The sequence below is a fragment of the Varanus komodoensis genome, unplaced genomic scaffold (genome assembly GCF_004798865.1).
Source record: "Varanus komodoensis strain SLA01 unplaced genomic scaffold, ASM479886v1 scaffold72, whole genome shotgun sequence".
In the NCBI taxonomy this organism is placed as follows: domain Eukaryota; kingdom Metazoa; phylum Chordata; class Lepidosauria; order Squamata; family Varanidae; genus Varanus; species Varanus komodoensis.
In genome coordinates this window covers 1,450,618-1,468,231 of record NW_025336374.1, presented here as the reverse complement: position 1 = coordinate 1,468,231, position 17,614 = coordinate 1,450,618, and the positions used below count along the sequence as shown (strand labels likewise).

The window sequence follows — 17,614 nt, the reverse complement described above, 5'->3', positions numbered from 1 at the left end:
CTAGCAGTAAGCAAGGCTTTTTCAGACTGACATGGAAGGAAGGAGGCTAAGTTTTGCTCAGAGATCAGCTAAGTGGTAACTGCATTGTTACTTTGCCTTGTTTCTCTTTCGAGCATGCCTATAGACTATAGGCCATGTGCTGCCTTGTGTTCCTGTTTTACTGATTATCCAGACGCTGTGTCCTGTGTGTGCTGGCCTGATGATTTTGGGAAGTGAAGAACTATCAAAATGGGGATTGAGTTTAAAGCTGTTTTCTTTTCCATTTTAGAAAAGACCGCAAAATGGCCCTTATCCAGTTGGGCTCTGTGGAAGAAGCAATTCAAGCTCTTATTGAGCTTCATAATCATGACCTTGGAGAAAACCATCACCTCAGAGTTTCCTTCTCCAAATCTACAATCTGACATTTCTGTGACCTTTTCCTTTTTAAGATGCTGCCCACAATGACCAGTAAATTCTTCAGACAGACTGGAGTAGCCAAAACCAACGCTGCATCCTTAAACAATGAAATTTGTGTGGTTCTAGTGTATTTCTATACATGGTAACAATCAAGGGGTGATCTTTCTGTATCTTCTTCCGTTTGAATGGCTACAATTTTTTTCTTCTATAGAATTTAATAACACAATTTTTAATAGAAAACCCTCCTTTTTAATGATTTCAGGAACATAATTTATAGTTTTTATTCCAAAACAATGTTACACAACATTTCTGTGACCCATTAAATTTTGCTATCAAAAGATTGTGTTCAAAATAGATTTAGTGGGAGGTTTAAATGCTGTTTAGAATGCAGGTGGGGATAGGGAAATCCCCCCCCCCCATTAACTAACATTCTAATCCGTGTGTTTTGAAAATGTTGTATGGAAGGCAGTGCCTTCTTTTCCCATGAAGTCAAATAAATTGCATAATTGATCTTAGTGTGATCATAATGACACTTTTAACTAGATATTAAATCATTGTGTGAGAGATTAATACTATGAAATTATGATATGATTTTTATTATGATGAAATGATGTGTAATAAGATTTTGGAGAAAATGAAAGAAGAAATATGTCCTGATTTCAAGTTTTGTATATTTCTTTCAGAAAAAAATGTTTACACTCTTAAGGAAAAAATTCAGGTCTGTCATATGGTTTGACAAATTTTTAGAAAGGTTATTTTTGGTAAGGTCTTGTTTAAAAATATAAAATTAAACCTCAAGGGTTTTTTGTACCACTATAATCGCTAATACTTAAATCAGAATTACTGTGTATTTACTTAATTTCTTATGTGCCTTATTATGTGCTTATAATGAAACAATAGTTTAGAGTTTTATCTGAAGTATCTTTAAACTGTATTGTGGCTTGGTGACTTTTTTCCTTTGTCTTAGTTTTTAAACGTTTGGTGATTTAAAAAAATGTTTTTAATAACTAATAGTCAAATCAGATTTTTGGTGCTTTGGTACAGGGATGGGGAAAGTGGGGACTGAAGATAACTCAGTGCACATCCTTATAGGCCTCTTCACAATATTTTGGAGGTTTTAGTTTAGTGTCACCACTATTGGGCTGTAAAGAATGTTATTCAGTTTCTGGACGATATCTAACCCGTTGAGCCATTGGCTCTTCGAGAATATTTTGCCTCAGGATTCCTTTTCACCCAACAGTACTGGAGTTGCTGTACTAAATGTAGACTGGCTTTTGTTCATAAATGTCATAACTTCAGTACTGAATGTTCACTCCTTAATGGAGAGCAAGATGAGATGCAATCTTACTATTTTTTTGTGAAATATAGGCATACACAAGTTATTTCTATGATTGTGATACAATGTTTTTAGAGGTGTCTCATGTTATGTCTACTGAATTTTTTCATTGTTTCCTAAGGTATTCCTTTCACGTATAAAGGTGGCTAATCCTTTAAATGGTTTTGAAAATGGACACAAAGACTTATGAAATGGAGTGTAATCACTTGTAGTGTGCTCATTATCTTTGGAATTTTAAGCAAACTAATTTGTTCTGTGAATACCAGCTGTTGTTTGGCAAAAACAAATTCCATAGTTTAAGATTATGATCCTTTAAAATAGTAACTCAATAAGTTTCTTGATAACATCACTAAAGCACAGGGGTGAGCAGCTCATGGTCCTTCAGATGTTTTGGCCTTCAGGTTGCCCCACTGCTGCTGTAGCATGAAAGGATAGGCAGTGAGACACTTGCTGTCTTTAATTTCTATAGCTATATTTGTGGAAGATAGTCAGTTGATAATCACCGTTGGACACTTGGTTAGCATGTGTACGTTTTGTCAGCAGATGTTTATCTATGTAAAGTTATGCTAGCATCCAGTAATAACTGACCCCATTTTCACAGTTCACATGACTTAACAGCTGTTGGAAAATCACAGTGAGATGAAAAGTTTAGTGTACCAAGATCTTCTCAGTTTAGCAATTACACGAGTGCCTAATTCTGATACGGCACTTGAGCCAAAATGTGTCTCCTTCCATTGATTTCAATGGATGTGGCTCCAAGTAAGCATGTTCAGGATGACAACCTATGTAAGCCTTAGTTAAATAGCTTCTTGGATTAGGGTCCCTATGAATATGCCTCCTCCTTAGTGTAACTTGCTAAGTTACCTTTAAGCTTGGTCACCATGTGTGTTTAATGCTGCTACAAAGGGGGATGTTGTTGGAGTTGATGAATGTAATTGAAGCAGGAAAAAATCAAGTTCTGAGAATGAGCATTAGCATGTATAATATCAAGAGTGCAGTGTCAGTGCGTGTGTGTGTGTGCGTGAGAGAGAGAGAGAGAGAGAGAGAGAGTGCATGTGTGAAGTATCCTATGTGTATGCTGATACACATTGCAAGCATTTAATTTATTGATTTAACTATCTAAAATACAAAAAAGCAACTTTGTAGTGTTAATGGAAAAAGAAATGGTCAACTTAACAAGAAAAAATAGAGCTTCCCTTGGTCCCTAGAAAACATAATTTCTGTTCTACTTGCAGCCTGTGTTATAGGGCATACAGTTACATTACATGCTGACAAACATTTTCTTAAATTTAGTTTGAATACACATATTTTGTGTGGTCTCGAGATAGTATCTTCTGTATAGATCATCTTGGTTGTAGTGCATGTGTGTTCAGTGTTTTGGAGTTGATTTTATTTTGTAAGGATTTTCTTTTCCATGAGCTGCAAATATGAGAAATGGCAGTATACACTTTGTTTGCATTTAAAACAGTAATTCAGTTTCCAGCAATAGTAAGCTTAAGTTTCCTCTTCCCACCAATTGCTTTAGAAGGCAACCCTTTGAATTGGGATTAAGAAAAGCTAACTTTACCGTTTTCCTGTCCTTTTATTCGTTTGCTGCAGATCACTTTACTGCATCAGTTTCCTTGTCACTTAGATCTAGAACTAGTGTCCTGAAAAATTAAGTTGATTAAGGGTGCAAGCCTGTGCATGTATAGACAAAAAAAGTCGTACAATTGCCAGTATGTCCTAGTCAGCATTCTGCCTGGAGAGATGTTGAGAGTTATTGGAATTTTTTCTATCTAAATGTGCATAGGACTTTGTGTTAAGAGGGTGTGGTTATTGAGTAGCATTCATCTGTGCAAAAATCAAGCATCCTGGCGTTGAATAATGATTTTTCAGACTACTTGATTATTCTTAGCATGAATCTTTTCATTTTTCTCCCTGTTTGAGCTCAAAGCAGTTGCAATTTAAAAATTTGTGACCCTTGCAATTGCTTTGGAAGTGAATGCTATTCAAGTCATGTTCTCCTGTGCATTAAGTATTCCTGCCATCTGTACAATTTGAGGTGTGTCTTAAGGCATTGAATATATTGGCTTTGAATCAAATTTTTACACATTGAACAACCTCAGCAAAAGTGTTCTTTTAATATATTGGATAAAAGGAACATTTCAAGAGAGAGGATTTGCAGCTTAATAAATAAATAAAAGCTGCTTCTTACAAGGAAAATAAAAAATGTGGAACATTTCAAAACTTACAGTAGCACTTCAGAGCTGAAATGGCTTCAGGACTGATCTAGTCCAAGGCTTCTCAGTGTTGTGGAAGGCCTAGGTTTAAAATTAAGATCGATACCAAGTTTAACTAAGTCACCTACAGTTGCCTGTAATTCTTACTTCTAGAGGTTAAGCCATATTAGTGTTCACCCTGAAGGACACACTGCTGCTAGCTTGGATACAAACTGGAAGGAAAAATGCCTTTCTCTATCAAAACTGGCTCAGGAAGGTCATAGTGTATTTTCATGTTGGCATAGTTGCAGACCCTTCAAGAGTCCCCTTGTCTTGGATATTTAATGATTATACCATTAATCAACTAGAGTTTTCAGCCAAACAACTTTGCAAGTTATAGAATTTCAAAGAAATTCATTTTAAGCCTTGTCCAGACTTGGTTGCCTTTCACGTCTCCCACCAGTTGTGCTGTTACTGTGCCTGGAGAATATATTGAGGGCTCTATGTGCCTAGATATCCAAATGTAGCCTTGAGGTGTCTGTGTGCTGCCTCTGCTTCCCAGACCTGAGGGACAGTGTGCAGCAGAATCTTGTAAAATAATAGCACATGTGAATTCTACACAGAACAAGCCCATGTCTCTACTACACAGTTAAATATAACCAAGTAACATCTCTAGATGTGGATTTTTCTTCCAGGAATAATAAACCTGAGGTATGCCGTTTCAGTCTTCATCCTGTTATATGTAGTGCGTACTGCTATTTTCAAGGTGAGGGACTGAGTAATTAACCATATAAAAGCCATTTTTGTTTGCCTTGACTTTTTTGCAGACTGGTATCTTTGAATAAAACTTCCAGATTTAAACAGTTGTGCTAAAAACTGTTCAGGTTGCACAGAGACTTCCTTGAAGCAAACTAACTCCTAATTGTTTTTGCAAATATCTGCATATTGCATATGAGACTGTTCTTTTAAGGTTTTGCTTTAACAATTAGGAATTATTTTAAGAAATGGAAAACTTCTAAAATCTTAATTTCATGGTTTTTACAAAGAAGAAAACAAAATGGGACCAAAGTTTATGTGCCTTCAGTAGATGTGTAATTTTTTTGCTATATCTTTCTGTCTTTAGAATCAATACTCTTGTTTTCAAGAAAATGTGTATTTATATAGTAGAATACCAAATGACCCATGAACTATCCATATGTGCAGTCACTTGCTAGCTGTTCCAGTTTGGATTGTTACCCCTTTGCTTTCAACCCATTGTAACATGAATCATGCTGCACCATGCAGGAATCCAAGTTAAACTTTTTAGACATCTGGCTTGTGGTTGTTACAATAGCTTTTAAGTGGTAAAATACAAAAAAGGGTACATGCTTTGACAGAACTTTCAGCTCTTGGATCTATGTGCAGTATTCATATGATAGTTTTAAAAAATCTGACCAGCTGTGTACTTAGATTCATCTCCTTAGCCATGCTTTTAGTTCTTTTCCCCAATTCAGTTCTCCAGTTCTTGAAAACAGTTCATCCCACTCCCTCAAAATATGGTCACTGACCAAGAAAACAGTTATGTCAGATTGTCACCCATTGCAATGACCAAAGATTGTCTGTTCTGGTTTTAATAAGACATCTTGCCAGTTTCTCTCTCTGTCTCTTAAGCTATTTTTCCTGAAAGACCCAATGTAAAATGGCCTTTTATATGAATGCTGTTGATGAACGGACTACTTAATGGGAAATGAGATTTTTTAAAATGTGAACCAAATGTAATGGCATAAGGCAAGGGGCTAATGGATACTTAGTACTGTATTCAGAGAAAAAAGGCTCACAATTACAGGAGTCAGACATTCCCTAACTTTTCATGTGTTCATGAATCCCTTTTTAAGTTTGTAAAAATATCATCTAACAAAAATGCTGTAAATATTTGTAACAACATTTTTTACCTGGCAAAAAAGGTTTTTGGGAACAAGTATAAAATGTTTTTATATTAAAAAAACACCAATTGTCTTGTATATTTTGATAAGCAACAGTACCAGCTTTCATTTGTTAAGCAGCTTGTGGCATTGGAGGGAAAAAAGGATTCCATGTTGTTGAGATGATGTTATAAATGCAAAGAAGTTGAAATATTAAAGAAACCTATTTTCTAACTGCGTAGTGCATGGTTAATTTGAACTTCTGTACACTGCCGTATACTCCATTTCCTTTAAGTTTTGTGTACTTGCTGATTACTTGAGTATCTATACTTAACTCTTTTTCTAACAACTCTAGTTGTAGCATGCCTCTTAATAAATGTCATGACATCTGTACTCTCAAATTTTTCTGCGTTCTTGTCTATTACTTTGGGTTTCTCCTTCTAATTGTAAAGCTAATGTCTGTCTTTTTATTTGTGTTTCTTCTATTGGCCATCTACACTTGCTCTCTCTGGATTGTGTCTGAAGTCTGATCACATTTTCATAGAACATCTTTATGATATAAGTAACTACATAATTTTGAAAAGACAGAAGATTGCCTTATTCTTTTCTAATGTACTGGTAAAACATGTCTAAGCTAGCTACTGAATAAGCAGCTTCAAATTTTCACACAAGTCCTCTTGAACTTAGTTGTCTTCCTGAGTGTACCTGACACATGATGGAGTAGGTGTTACAGCGTATAATTGGTCAGATGATCACCTCATGTTGTAAAAAGGCAATTTTTGCCTATAGCTTGCAATAATCCCTGCCTCTCAAAGGGAGCAACCTTTATAGTAAATCAGCATCCTTATTTCTTTTGACCTGAATCAGTTTTTAAGCTTCAACCATCAACAACTGCCAATCAGCATAGGATCTGTTCTTATCCCTCTATCTAATTACTGGGTATTGGCCCATCTACCTTGTAGCCTTTTTCCCTTTTGAAGCAGCATTTCTGTTATGTATGCCTCAATAATTAATTATGCTAATCCTTTTTGTTTTTTGCATCATAGTGCTAAGATGCACGTAGGTGTAATTTCACCTGTCTAGCAAGTGGTTGGTGTGTTTGGGAAGTGAGCACAAAACAGCATGGAACAGAGACAAATTGAAATGGAAAGAAATTCAGCAAAGGCCCACTGGAGCAGACAATCCCCTGTTCAGTCAGTTAAAAACCTTTCACCTGTTACTTAAGACTGACTGACTCACTCATTTAAAACTTCTCTATACCATCCCTTCACAGACTTCTCAGAATGGTTTACAACACCATTAATAAAATGAAATTGAAATAAGAGTAGGAGTTGCACACCATCCAATGTTAAATATAAAACCACCAATTAAAACAAATTAGCAATTAAAATATTGGAATAGAAAGGTTTTCACCTGATGCCAAAAGGAAGGAAGTGTTGGCACCAGGTGAACCTCTCTGGCGAGCGTGTTCCACAGTTGGGGTGCCACCACAGAGTAGGCCCTCCTCCGGGAAGTCACTCTCCAAGGACCACGCCTGGAGGAGGGCCTCTGACTCAGATCTCAAGGGGCAGGAGGGCACATAGGGGAGAAGGCACTCCTTCAGGTATCCAGGACCCAAGCCATTTAGGGTTTTATAGGTCATCACTAGCACCTTAAATTGGGCCTGGACTTCAATTGGGAGCCAGTGTAAGCGATAGAGAACCGGTGTTATATGTGAATACCTGCCAGTCCCAGTTAGTATCCTGGCAGCTCTATTCTAAACTAACTGAAGTATCCAAAGTGTCTTCAAGGGCAGCCCCACATAGAGCACATTACAATAATCCAGTCAGGAAGTTGCCATAGTATAGGTCACTGTTGCAAGGCATTGCTCATCCATATAAGGGCACTGTTGGTATATAAGGTGACACTCCTTGCCACTGCTGCCACCTGAGATTCCAGGGACAGCTCCAGATCGAGGAGCACTCCCAAACTGCGCACCCTGTCTTTGAGGGGGAATGCAACACTGTCCAGAACAGGGCAGAGGTCACTCACCTGTAGGGCTGGACTGCCTACCAGCAGGACCTCTGTCTTATCTGAATTGAGCCTCAATTTATTGGCCCTCATCCAACCTATTACCCTGACCAGGCCCCAGTTAAGGATGGCCACTGCCTCACCTGGACTAGATGTAAAAGAGGTAGATCTGGGTGTCATCAGCATACTGATGACTCCACAGCCCAAACCTCCAGATGACCTCTCCCAGTGGTTTCATATACATGTTAAAAGGCATGGGGGATAAAATGGAACCCTGTGGAACTCCATGGCAAAGTTGCCATAGCGCAGAGCCACAATCCCCCAGCACCACCTTCTGGAATCAGCCAGACAGGTAGCAGTGGAACCGCCACAGAACAGTGCCTCCAATCCCAACCCAGCCAACCTATCCAGGATATCATGGTCGATGGTATTAAAAGCCACTGAGAGGTCCAGGAGAACCAAGAGGGATGCACTCCCCCTGTCCTTCTCCCTGCACAGGTCATCGTACAGGGCGACCAAGGCAGTTTCTGTTCCATAGCAGGGCCTGAAGCCAGATTGAAATGGGATGCATGTGATCCTTAAGGACGAACAATTTGTGCATGATGGACTTACTTCATTCAGTTTGACCAAGGACATAAAGTAGATCCCAGAACTATTGTAACCCTCAACTAAGGTAGAGAGAGCATGGTCATATATACAACCCTTCTTGTTGAAAGAGGACTAAGAGAAGGTATGATAGTACGTTTTGGGTAGTTGAAAGATAGTCATGCAGAAGAGGGCCAGGATATTTTCTCAATCATCCCAGAGTGCAGGACATGGAAAAATGTGCTCAAGTTACAGGAAATCAGACTGACTGAACATCAGGAAAAACTTCCTGACTTCCAATATGATAATGGAAACAATCACTTTGTGAGGTTGTGGGTTCTTCTATCCTGGAGACATTCAAGATGCAGCTGGACTTGCAGTTCTACACTGAGCACGGAGTTGGACCTAATGGCCTTATTGACTTCTTCCAGCTTCTTCCAGCTATGATTCTATACAGGCCAACACAACCAGAAGGCCCCTGTTTGGAGAAGGCCAATCTAGAGTGCATATGGGAAAGTGTGAACAGGAAACTCATGAGCAAGCTTATGGCTTGTCAGATAAAAATAGTTGCTTGATTATCTCCCTTCTCAGCATTTTAAAACAATGTCTTCTACTTATCTCCAACCTTCCCACCCACCCTCCAGTGCTGATAATCTAAAAATATATTTGTGCAAATACATCAGTACCCATTTATTTCCAAACTGGCCAATACCTGATCATAGTAGCAGCAGGGAGTCTCAGGTTGAAATGCCCATCCAACATGAAGGATTCTGGGTGGCATTGGGTCAAATACTATTTCTCAACCCAGCCTACCTCACAAGCTTCTTGTGAAAATGAAATGGAAGGGAGAAGAATTTATAATGGAAAATTTGGGATCTTGCTGGAGCATATGTTGTTTCTAACAATGGACTCCTACACTCAGAGCATTCAAATTAAAGTGTAGCAAGCTATGAAGAAGGACTAACTGCTTTATGGTGCAATGGAAATTGTATGGAAAGTTGCTGCCGATGGCTACAGTGATTTAGCAATTGTATCCTGTTTTGACAAACGGTACATTAGGCAATAGTACAAAAATTGCACAACATCTGAGGGTCAAAGCTAAAACAAAACAGGTTTTCATGCCCTTTGTCAGCACATGCTGAGAAAAGAGTTATCTAAGACAGTGATTTTGAACTGAGTGCTAGGACACACAAGTTGTGCTGTAAGAAATATGATGAAATACTGGGTGTATCTTCCACTTGCAACAGGGAAGCTCCCTTTAGCATGGGTTGCCCACTCACAGTACCATATCTAGGCAGGAACAGCTAATAGAAGAAGGCTTCAGGCTTCAGATAAGCATGAAGGAATCACAGGTATATCACTGTTGCCTGGAAAACATGGACTGTTTGTCAGACTGGGCAAAAAGTGAGGGTGAGTTGACAGGAGGGAAAAGTACCTGGCTGTTCTGCTGTTGCAACGATAGCCAAGTCAATCATGTAATAAAATACCATAAAACCAATCAGCAAAACAAGATGACAGGTGTAGCTGGCAATGCTAGTGGACAGAAAACACCTGGGCAAAACACATGTCCCAAGTTGTCCACGGCGATGCTCCACACCAGATGCTTGCCTACTCTGGAGAGGAAGATCATTCCACATGGTGGACATCACAGTAAAGAAAGCCCTCTTCTGCATCATGGCCAAATGAACATCAGTGGGTCAAAGTACACTGAGAAAGGTTTCCCCAATCCATGTAGAGATGGCAAAGAATATTCCCTGATATATAGCTCCTTTCTGTCCACCTATTAAAGGTTAGCAGGTGCCCTCCACCTACAAGACTGTTTTCTACTCAGGCAGAATCCACTCCACAAAAAAAGACATTTTCTGCAGCAAGACGATCCGTTCTCTGTGGTGCACATAAATTAAGCAAGTGTGAATATCTAACATGATTAATTCTAGTACTGCTGGTGTGGAGCCAGGAGCTATATAAGGATTTGAAATCCTGCCTCTGGACAGTTTTTCTTCAGTCAGCTTTGATTTTATTGTACACAAAAGATAACTATAGGTGCCGGCTTCAGAGATTGATAGAGCTGAAGATAAACTTATTAAAGTACATAGATGTTCAACTGATTAAGCTTCCAATTCCTTTTTTATGTTATCAAGGGGTTAAAGAAGCTTAACTAAGTAGCGTAGAACTAGATGGGTTATGTGAATTCAGCCACATGACAGACCTTGGAGGTATTCTTCAATACAGAAAAGGCTTTGAGGAAAAATACCACATATGCCAAACAGGCATGTAAGGACATGCCAACGCATTCAGTACTGTAAGTAACACGATGCCCTAAGAATTTATTAGCTTGGAGTTAACACAAAACAAGTGTGCTGTAATGCAGTCATAACCTTGACAGGTTGGAATTTATAAGCACAGAATTTAGGTAACTTAAAGAATCTTGCATAAGTTCTCATGCAAAGTTTTCAGATATGCCACTTTATCAGAGGGCATATACATGAAATATAGAGAGGATGTATCACCAAAGAGGAATAGAATCTCTCTTTCAATAAGTGGGCTTTGCAGGAATTCAAGCTGATTCATAGTTTGTTTGTAAGCTTGTGGCAGGCTCTAATTTCAACCAGTTATCTTCTCACTTTGGATTGTTTCATCATAGGGTTTTCAAGGTAAGTAATATTCAGAAATGGTTTACCATTCCACCTTCTGTACAGTACTAACCAGAATTAGCTTGAGTATCACTGCCATTGTGAAAGATCCTCTGCCAGTATCGCCTTCAATAACTGCTGTAGCCCAGCAACTCCTGTTTGGCGTTTCTCTGTGCCTACCATCATTAGAGATTTTTATTCTCTTCTTCTGACATAACCATTACTTCTGAAGAGGGTGGATGCATGTTAGTCTGGTGTCTCAGCTTTGACCATTCTTTCTTGGGTGACCCTGCTAGGAGACCAGCTTAGTGAGAGAGTCTGGCTTCCTGGCAGCAAAATCATGACTACAAAAGAATTAGAAGTTTTAATGTCACCAATGAAGAGATTGAAACTGTGAAAGGTTTTGTGCAAATGATAGCATCATTTCAAAGGGAAACTACAGCCCAGAAATTAGAAGACCATGGAGACTTGGAAGGACAACAATGAAGGAACTAGAATATAAGGATGTTTCACTGGAGACTGAGGCAAAGATAATCCACACTGCTGTATTCCCCATCACTATTTATTTTATTTATTTAGCAAGCTTCTATGCCGCCCCATTTGCCGAAGCCTCGGGGCGGCTCACAATGTATGGATGAAAAAGCAGGACAGCAGAAAAAGCTGATGGGAAGAAAATGGATGCATTTGCAACACGGTGCAGGTAGACAGCTTTGCGAATACTCTGGACTGACAGAAATATGAACATGTGGGGCCTACAGCTAGTCAAGCCAAATCTTGCTCTAGAAGCATACGCATATATGATTTAGTTTATTTATTTATTTAAAACTTTTCTATCCCATCCACCACTGACGTCTTGGGACAGCTTACAACCAAAACAGAACCTGTTCTACTTCACACATATCATGACAAGGCGAGCTTCACTGGAGAAGACAATCATGCCAGGCAAAACCGAAGGCACAAGACGAAGGGAAGAGCAGCTATGAGATGGATCGATTCCATATGGGTAGCCATAGTTTACAGGAGCTGAGCAGGGCCGTGAAAGACAGGCGATTTTGGAGGGTATTCATTCATAGAGTCACAATAATCAGAGACAACTTGACACATGCAACAACAGCAACTTCTCATTAAGATGGCAAATATTTCACATGGATCCATAAAAGAGTTCAACCACTTGAGGGATATGTTATAGAGTATCCGAGGGCAGGCAATGTTCAGAACATTAAGGAAACGGTTAGCTTTGCTTTATTGGAATTGCTAAGAAACCTACTGACAGGGTTAGTATTTAATGACTAACCAGGAATTCATAGATACTCAGAGCTGCCCACCATACTCAAATATGCTGCCTCTCAGCCACTGCCATTCTCCTTTTATTTCCAGCTTAGCGAGCAACCAAGTATAGAATTTGGCTCTATTTATTTATTGTAAGTCATCCCAAGACGTTCGGTAGGGGATGGGAAAGAAAAGGTTTTAATGAATGAATAAATGAATGAATGCCCCTATTCCTGTATACAAAATCTGAACTCAGCTCTCTGGGCTGTTGAAGGATGAACAACCTGGAGTTTTAATTCATACTGTGTTGTTGTCCTTAAACTCTGGGTGATTTGTCTTTCAGCTACCCAGAGTGCTTGGTTTGGAGGTCACAGTGAACGACCAAGGAACAGGGCATTTCTGAATTGCTCTGCATTCAGGAAACAAAGTGGAAGCAGTATATGCAGTAGATGATTTCTTAATCCCAATTAAGAAATAAGTATGACAAAATGTTTCACCAGCTCTAAAATATATTGCTGAAATAGAGAACACGGGGGTAACCAGGAATAGATCTTTGTGTATAGATCCTTCCAGGAATAGAAGGAGCTCTGTTCAGTTTTGCTGTTCTACTCAAAACAGATTCCTGGTCTCAGAATACATTAATGCTAATTATATGTCCAGTTAATTTATCATGGGGCTCTAGCAAAAAGACAATGCTGTTCCTATGAGCCTGAAGTCCACCTACTCCAAGCTGTATCATTTATGAGGAAAACTGCAGTAATCTTCTCTTAGTTCCCGCCTTGATGGCAAATATATTTTTACTGGATTAGGAGAAATTGAGTGCAGTGCACACAATCTTATTCCATAAGAACTGTGTTAGTCTTTATGATAACACAAGATTCTCATGTTTTGACTCTAACTAGTTTACCCATCTGTTACGTAATAATGCTAACTGAAATAAAATTGAGACTCATAACTGAACCCATTCATTGTCTCATGTCCTAAATATAGGAGACAGAGAGGAAGACACATCTTATTTTCAAAAACTCTGCTAAAATCCTGTCCCAGTTCTGCTCATGGGGCAGACTGGGGAGGTGCCTTTTGGAAATTGTTAATGTGTAAAGATGTAATAAGAGTGCTTCAGGTTTCAGACCCTCATTCAAGTTCCTAGAAGTTGTATCTATAATGCAGACAGGAAGTAGAAAGGGGCCTTCAGCAAATTAGTTGGGCAACAGGGAAAATGACCTTAATGAAAGAATGGACATGATACAAGTGCACAAGAATTTCCCCTTCTATTAATCTGTATTAAATATAACAGTGCACCTTTATTTCAAGATAGATTGCTTTTAAATAAAGCAATCCATTCCAGCTTCTTCAGTTTTATTTCATTTATTTTTTAACAGCAATCTCCCCTTCCCTCTACCCTTCTGTATGTTTGGTCTTGCCTAGTTCTCATTTGTTCTGCTTGTGTACTGTATTCTGTTATATTCAGCCTATGTATTTTATTCTATTGTGGGTGGCTATTACTATGTCTGCATGGTAAACAATAAATGTCTGTAGCACAGAGATGCTTCAGATACCGTAAATGATGCCAAATTCTTTTGGAGTGAATGTTATTGCAGCAAAAAACACTTAGGTGTCACAATAACCACTGAAGCATTTTGATGAGAGCTGGAGAACACAGGGCCAGTGATTTTTTTCAGTTCTCTCTGCTCCAGCACACTTTATTGCAAATGCTTGCCTGGTTGCCTAATAAGAGAACCAGGAGGCAATTGTTTATTAATCTGATCGCAAATAGGCCAGAAGGAGAGTATTTGCTCTCTGTGCAAGGCATACAAAGGCAGCCCTCCATCAAGTTCCAGCTATTCTCAGCTCAGCTGTACAGCAGCCAGCCAGCTGACATATAAAGCATATAAAAATAAATGCAACTTGTATTGTGAATGTGTAATCTACATTCACTGAGCTCAGTGCCATTTATTTAAGTTACTGGAGGGTGATTTTCATTAAAACACAAATGCACACAACTGCTACTGAAGCTATTAAAGTCTTAAATATTTGGTGCCTTTAAATGTCAGGATTTATACCAAGCATTTTCTTGTTTTTGCTTGAAAGAATCTACAATTATGAATAGGACAAGAAATAATTGGGTTTTTAAAGGCGGGAATGTGATCACATGCTAACAGAACTGAGCACTTTCAAGATGATCTTTCACGTTGATCCCATTTTGCAATACACAGGATGCACATGGGAAGAGCAGGATACTCCCTGCTTCTCCAAAAGTAGTTCTACAGGATCCTTCTCCCTGACGTGCTTGTTTTCTAAAGGCTGGTGCATCCTGAGGTAAGTGCAACATGTCCAGATTCCCTTCTTGCTAGTTAACTCAAGGAAAATTAATTAGGTTGAATGCAAAAACTGACTCCGACTATATTGACGAGATAACATGGTATATTGTGGCAAGCAGGGATTTTAATAGAAACAACAACATAAAAAGAAATGTATTTACCGAGATTAGGGGACCCAGCTGCTGCAAAGTATAATGTGTATAATGGTGATACTAATGAAAAGATAAAGAGCGACTGAGAATATTCATAATACAACATAATTTGGATCAATGCAAGGAATTATTTCCTGAATTGCTATCAATTCTGATTGTTTTCCTGCTTCATAATATGCTCTTACATTGTTAGGGTTGCTACTTTTTTGCATATCAATGTCATAGCCATCTGAAAAATATACAGAAATGTAAGCAGTCGAAGCAATAATCCTAAGCACTCATGATAATGGCTGTGCATTCCTTTCATTTCACCTCCGTGTGGGTGAGCAAAAGGTGTTCCTTTGTCTTTGATATGATGCTTCATGCACTTCATTAGCTTATATATTCTATTAACTTATTTTCAGAATGAAGCGGTTGATTCTAATGATCCGTCCATGGCAACACTGGATGGGAACGTAAAGCAGGTTTTAAATCATGACTGCCTCTTTTGACAGTCAGGACCATCACCACTAACAGAACCAATTCCGTGGCCACTTCCTGGCATGGTTTGTGCATTGACCGTGAGCTGCTCCTATTGCTACACACCAAGACAATCTCACAAGACGTGAAGGCAAACCCCAAGTTTTGTGTGTTGAGTTTCCATATGCCCCTCCAAAAGCCCCTGTTAAAGGGGTGCTTAGCATGCACTCACCCCTTCCATGGCTGCTGCTTGTACCATAATGGGGTACTGAGTGTGAAAATGGGCATCAGTGGTACTTGGAAAGGCTTAGGCTTGATCACTTGTTTCTCGTTTTAAAATGTATACACATTTTGTACATACACTCCTAGTCACATTAGTGGAGTAACTAATCCATGATCTAGGAACTGACTAAATACTGTGCCAACCATTCCTGTAATAAGGGAGATCACTTCCCCTTAACGGATGTTGCAGTATTTGCTGCTGCAATCTTTGAGAAAGAGGAGAAAGTGCGGAAGAAACTTAACATCCTGCAGCTCCTGCTACAAGAGAACCCAAAATTAGTGCCTGCATCTAATTGGTATTCTTATCATTTTCACTCCAGATGTAATAAAAGAGTTGAAGGCTAATCTACATATGATGCAAGAGATCTAACATGTCCAACATGACAAACTTGTCTCATTTTTTTAACTTCAGAGCCTCCCACGCCCAAGGCTGTTTTTAATTGGATTGGAACTGCAACACAAGAGGGCCTTTTTTAACCATTTCAGCCTGTACGACGTTTTTCCTGATCTAAATCAAACCCCTAAAGCTGTTCATCCTGCTAGCGGGAAACATACAAGCCATTAAAGATTAGAGTCTCCTTCTTCCTAATCAGCCTTTTCCAGACCTTAAAGTACGTATCACTTTTTTAAAAGAGTGATTCACAGTCTGAACAAGAAAAATAAGGAGATTTACACAAATAATGGCCTTATTTGTGAAATCATTGAGCAACTAGTATTTACTATTTGGCTGCTAGCTGAAAATAAGCAACTGTAATCCTTATCAGCGCAGCCACTTGTGTGTTTCAAACAGGAGACTTTGGAAAGGATGATGTATGCAAAGAAGATAGATCGTATTTCAGGAAAAAAGCAGCTCAGAACTGAAACCCCAAACCAATGTTAGAACAAACAAAAGGAATAATTACTTCCGAGTTAGGCTTAGTTAAGAGCTTAAGTGTTCTAGTTAACTATTAGTAATCACAAAGAACAATTATTAATAATATATTTGTAGTTTCCTGAGTTTTTTCCCCCGGGAATCTCTAAGTCAATTTTCATAAGCAGATCAACTCACACAATGTAGGAGGAAGGACTTCAAATGAGAACCAGCATTTCTCAACTCTGTCTCATTTCAGAAGTGAACTCCCTGTTGCCAGGGGCCAAATGCATCAGCTCTGCACAAATAATATAGAAGTGAACTCCAACTGCTCACGTAGTATTTCCTTTTCATTCAGAACTTCGCTGTGTGTGTATACACAATGCTTCACGGAGGTATGAAGCAGCATATGACTTTTCCACATTTTGTTGTCTTACAACCAGGAACTAAAATGGATTTAATCAGCACTTGACACAGACAAGACACTCAACACAGTGAAGGTGCAAAAAATGTTTTTTAATTGTGGCAGGAAAGTAATCAAAAACGAAGTGGTGCTTGATGGTTGTATAAGCTGAGTAAGGATAAGCACTGGGCAGCAATTACAGCTGTTAGTCTCTTGGGTAAGCCTCTATCGGTTTTGTGCATATGGATGCTGCACTGTTTATCCAGTCATCCAGCACTCTCAGGTTGAATAAGGACTGCTGGTGAACAGCCACCTTCAAGTTCTTTCACAGATTCTTGGCTGGACCGAGGTGTGGCCTTTGCTTGGGCTATTCTAAGATAATCAGCTTCTGGCTTTTGAACCCCCCTCATTGTTTTACTGTGTGTTTAAGTGTATTATTCTGCTGGAAGGTGAACTTCTGGCTTAGTCCCAGTTCACTTGCAGGCTGAAATAGGCTTTGCTCTAGAAATGCCCTGAATTTGGCCCCTTCCCTATTGCCCTGAACAACTCCCCTGCCTTTTCCAAGGAAAAGCATCCACAGAACATGATGCTGCCACCACCACGCTTCACTGCAGGGATGGTGTTTTTAGGCAGTGTGTGCTGTTAGTTTTGTGGGACACAACATTTTGCAGCAAGGCCTGAAAGATAACATTTGAGCTCATTAGAGCAAACTGGTTTCACATGTTTGCTGAGTCTTGGTGGAGTCTGTCACATGCCTTTCTGCAGCCTCCAAAAGATATGGAGATGTAGTTTGTTATGGACTTGTTTCAGCAATAC

At 39.1% G+C, this 17,614-nt stretch overlaps 1 protein-coding gene across 4 annotated transcripts in view; it reads left to right on the top strand.

The window, feature by feature from the left end:
• The window catches only part of PTBP3 (polypyrimidine tract binding protein 3), a 75,826-nt gene extending 69,591 nt beyond the window's left edge, over nt 1-6,235 (top strand). For all 4 annotated transcript variants that reach the window (XM_044452480.1, XM_044452478.1, XM_044452479.1 and 1 more), the window contains one exon: nt 269-6,235. In XM_044452480.1, coding sequence (XP_044308415.1) covers nt 269-401 — 133 coding nt within the window. In that variant the 3' untranslated portion in view covers nt 402-6,235. The remainder of the gene's footprint in view (nt 1-268) is intronic.
• Nucleotides 6,236-17,614: the final 11,379 nt, after the last annotated feature.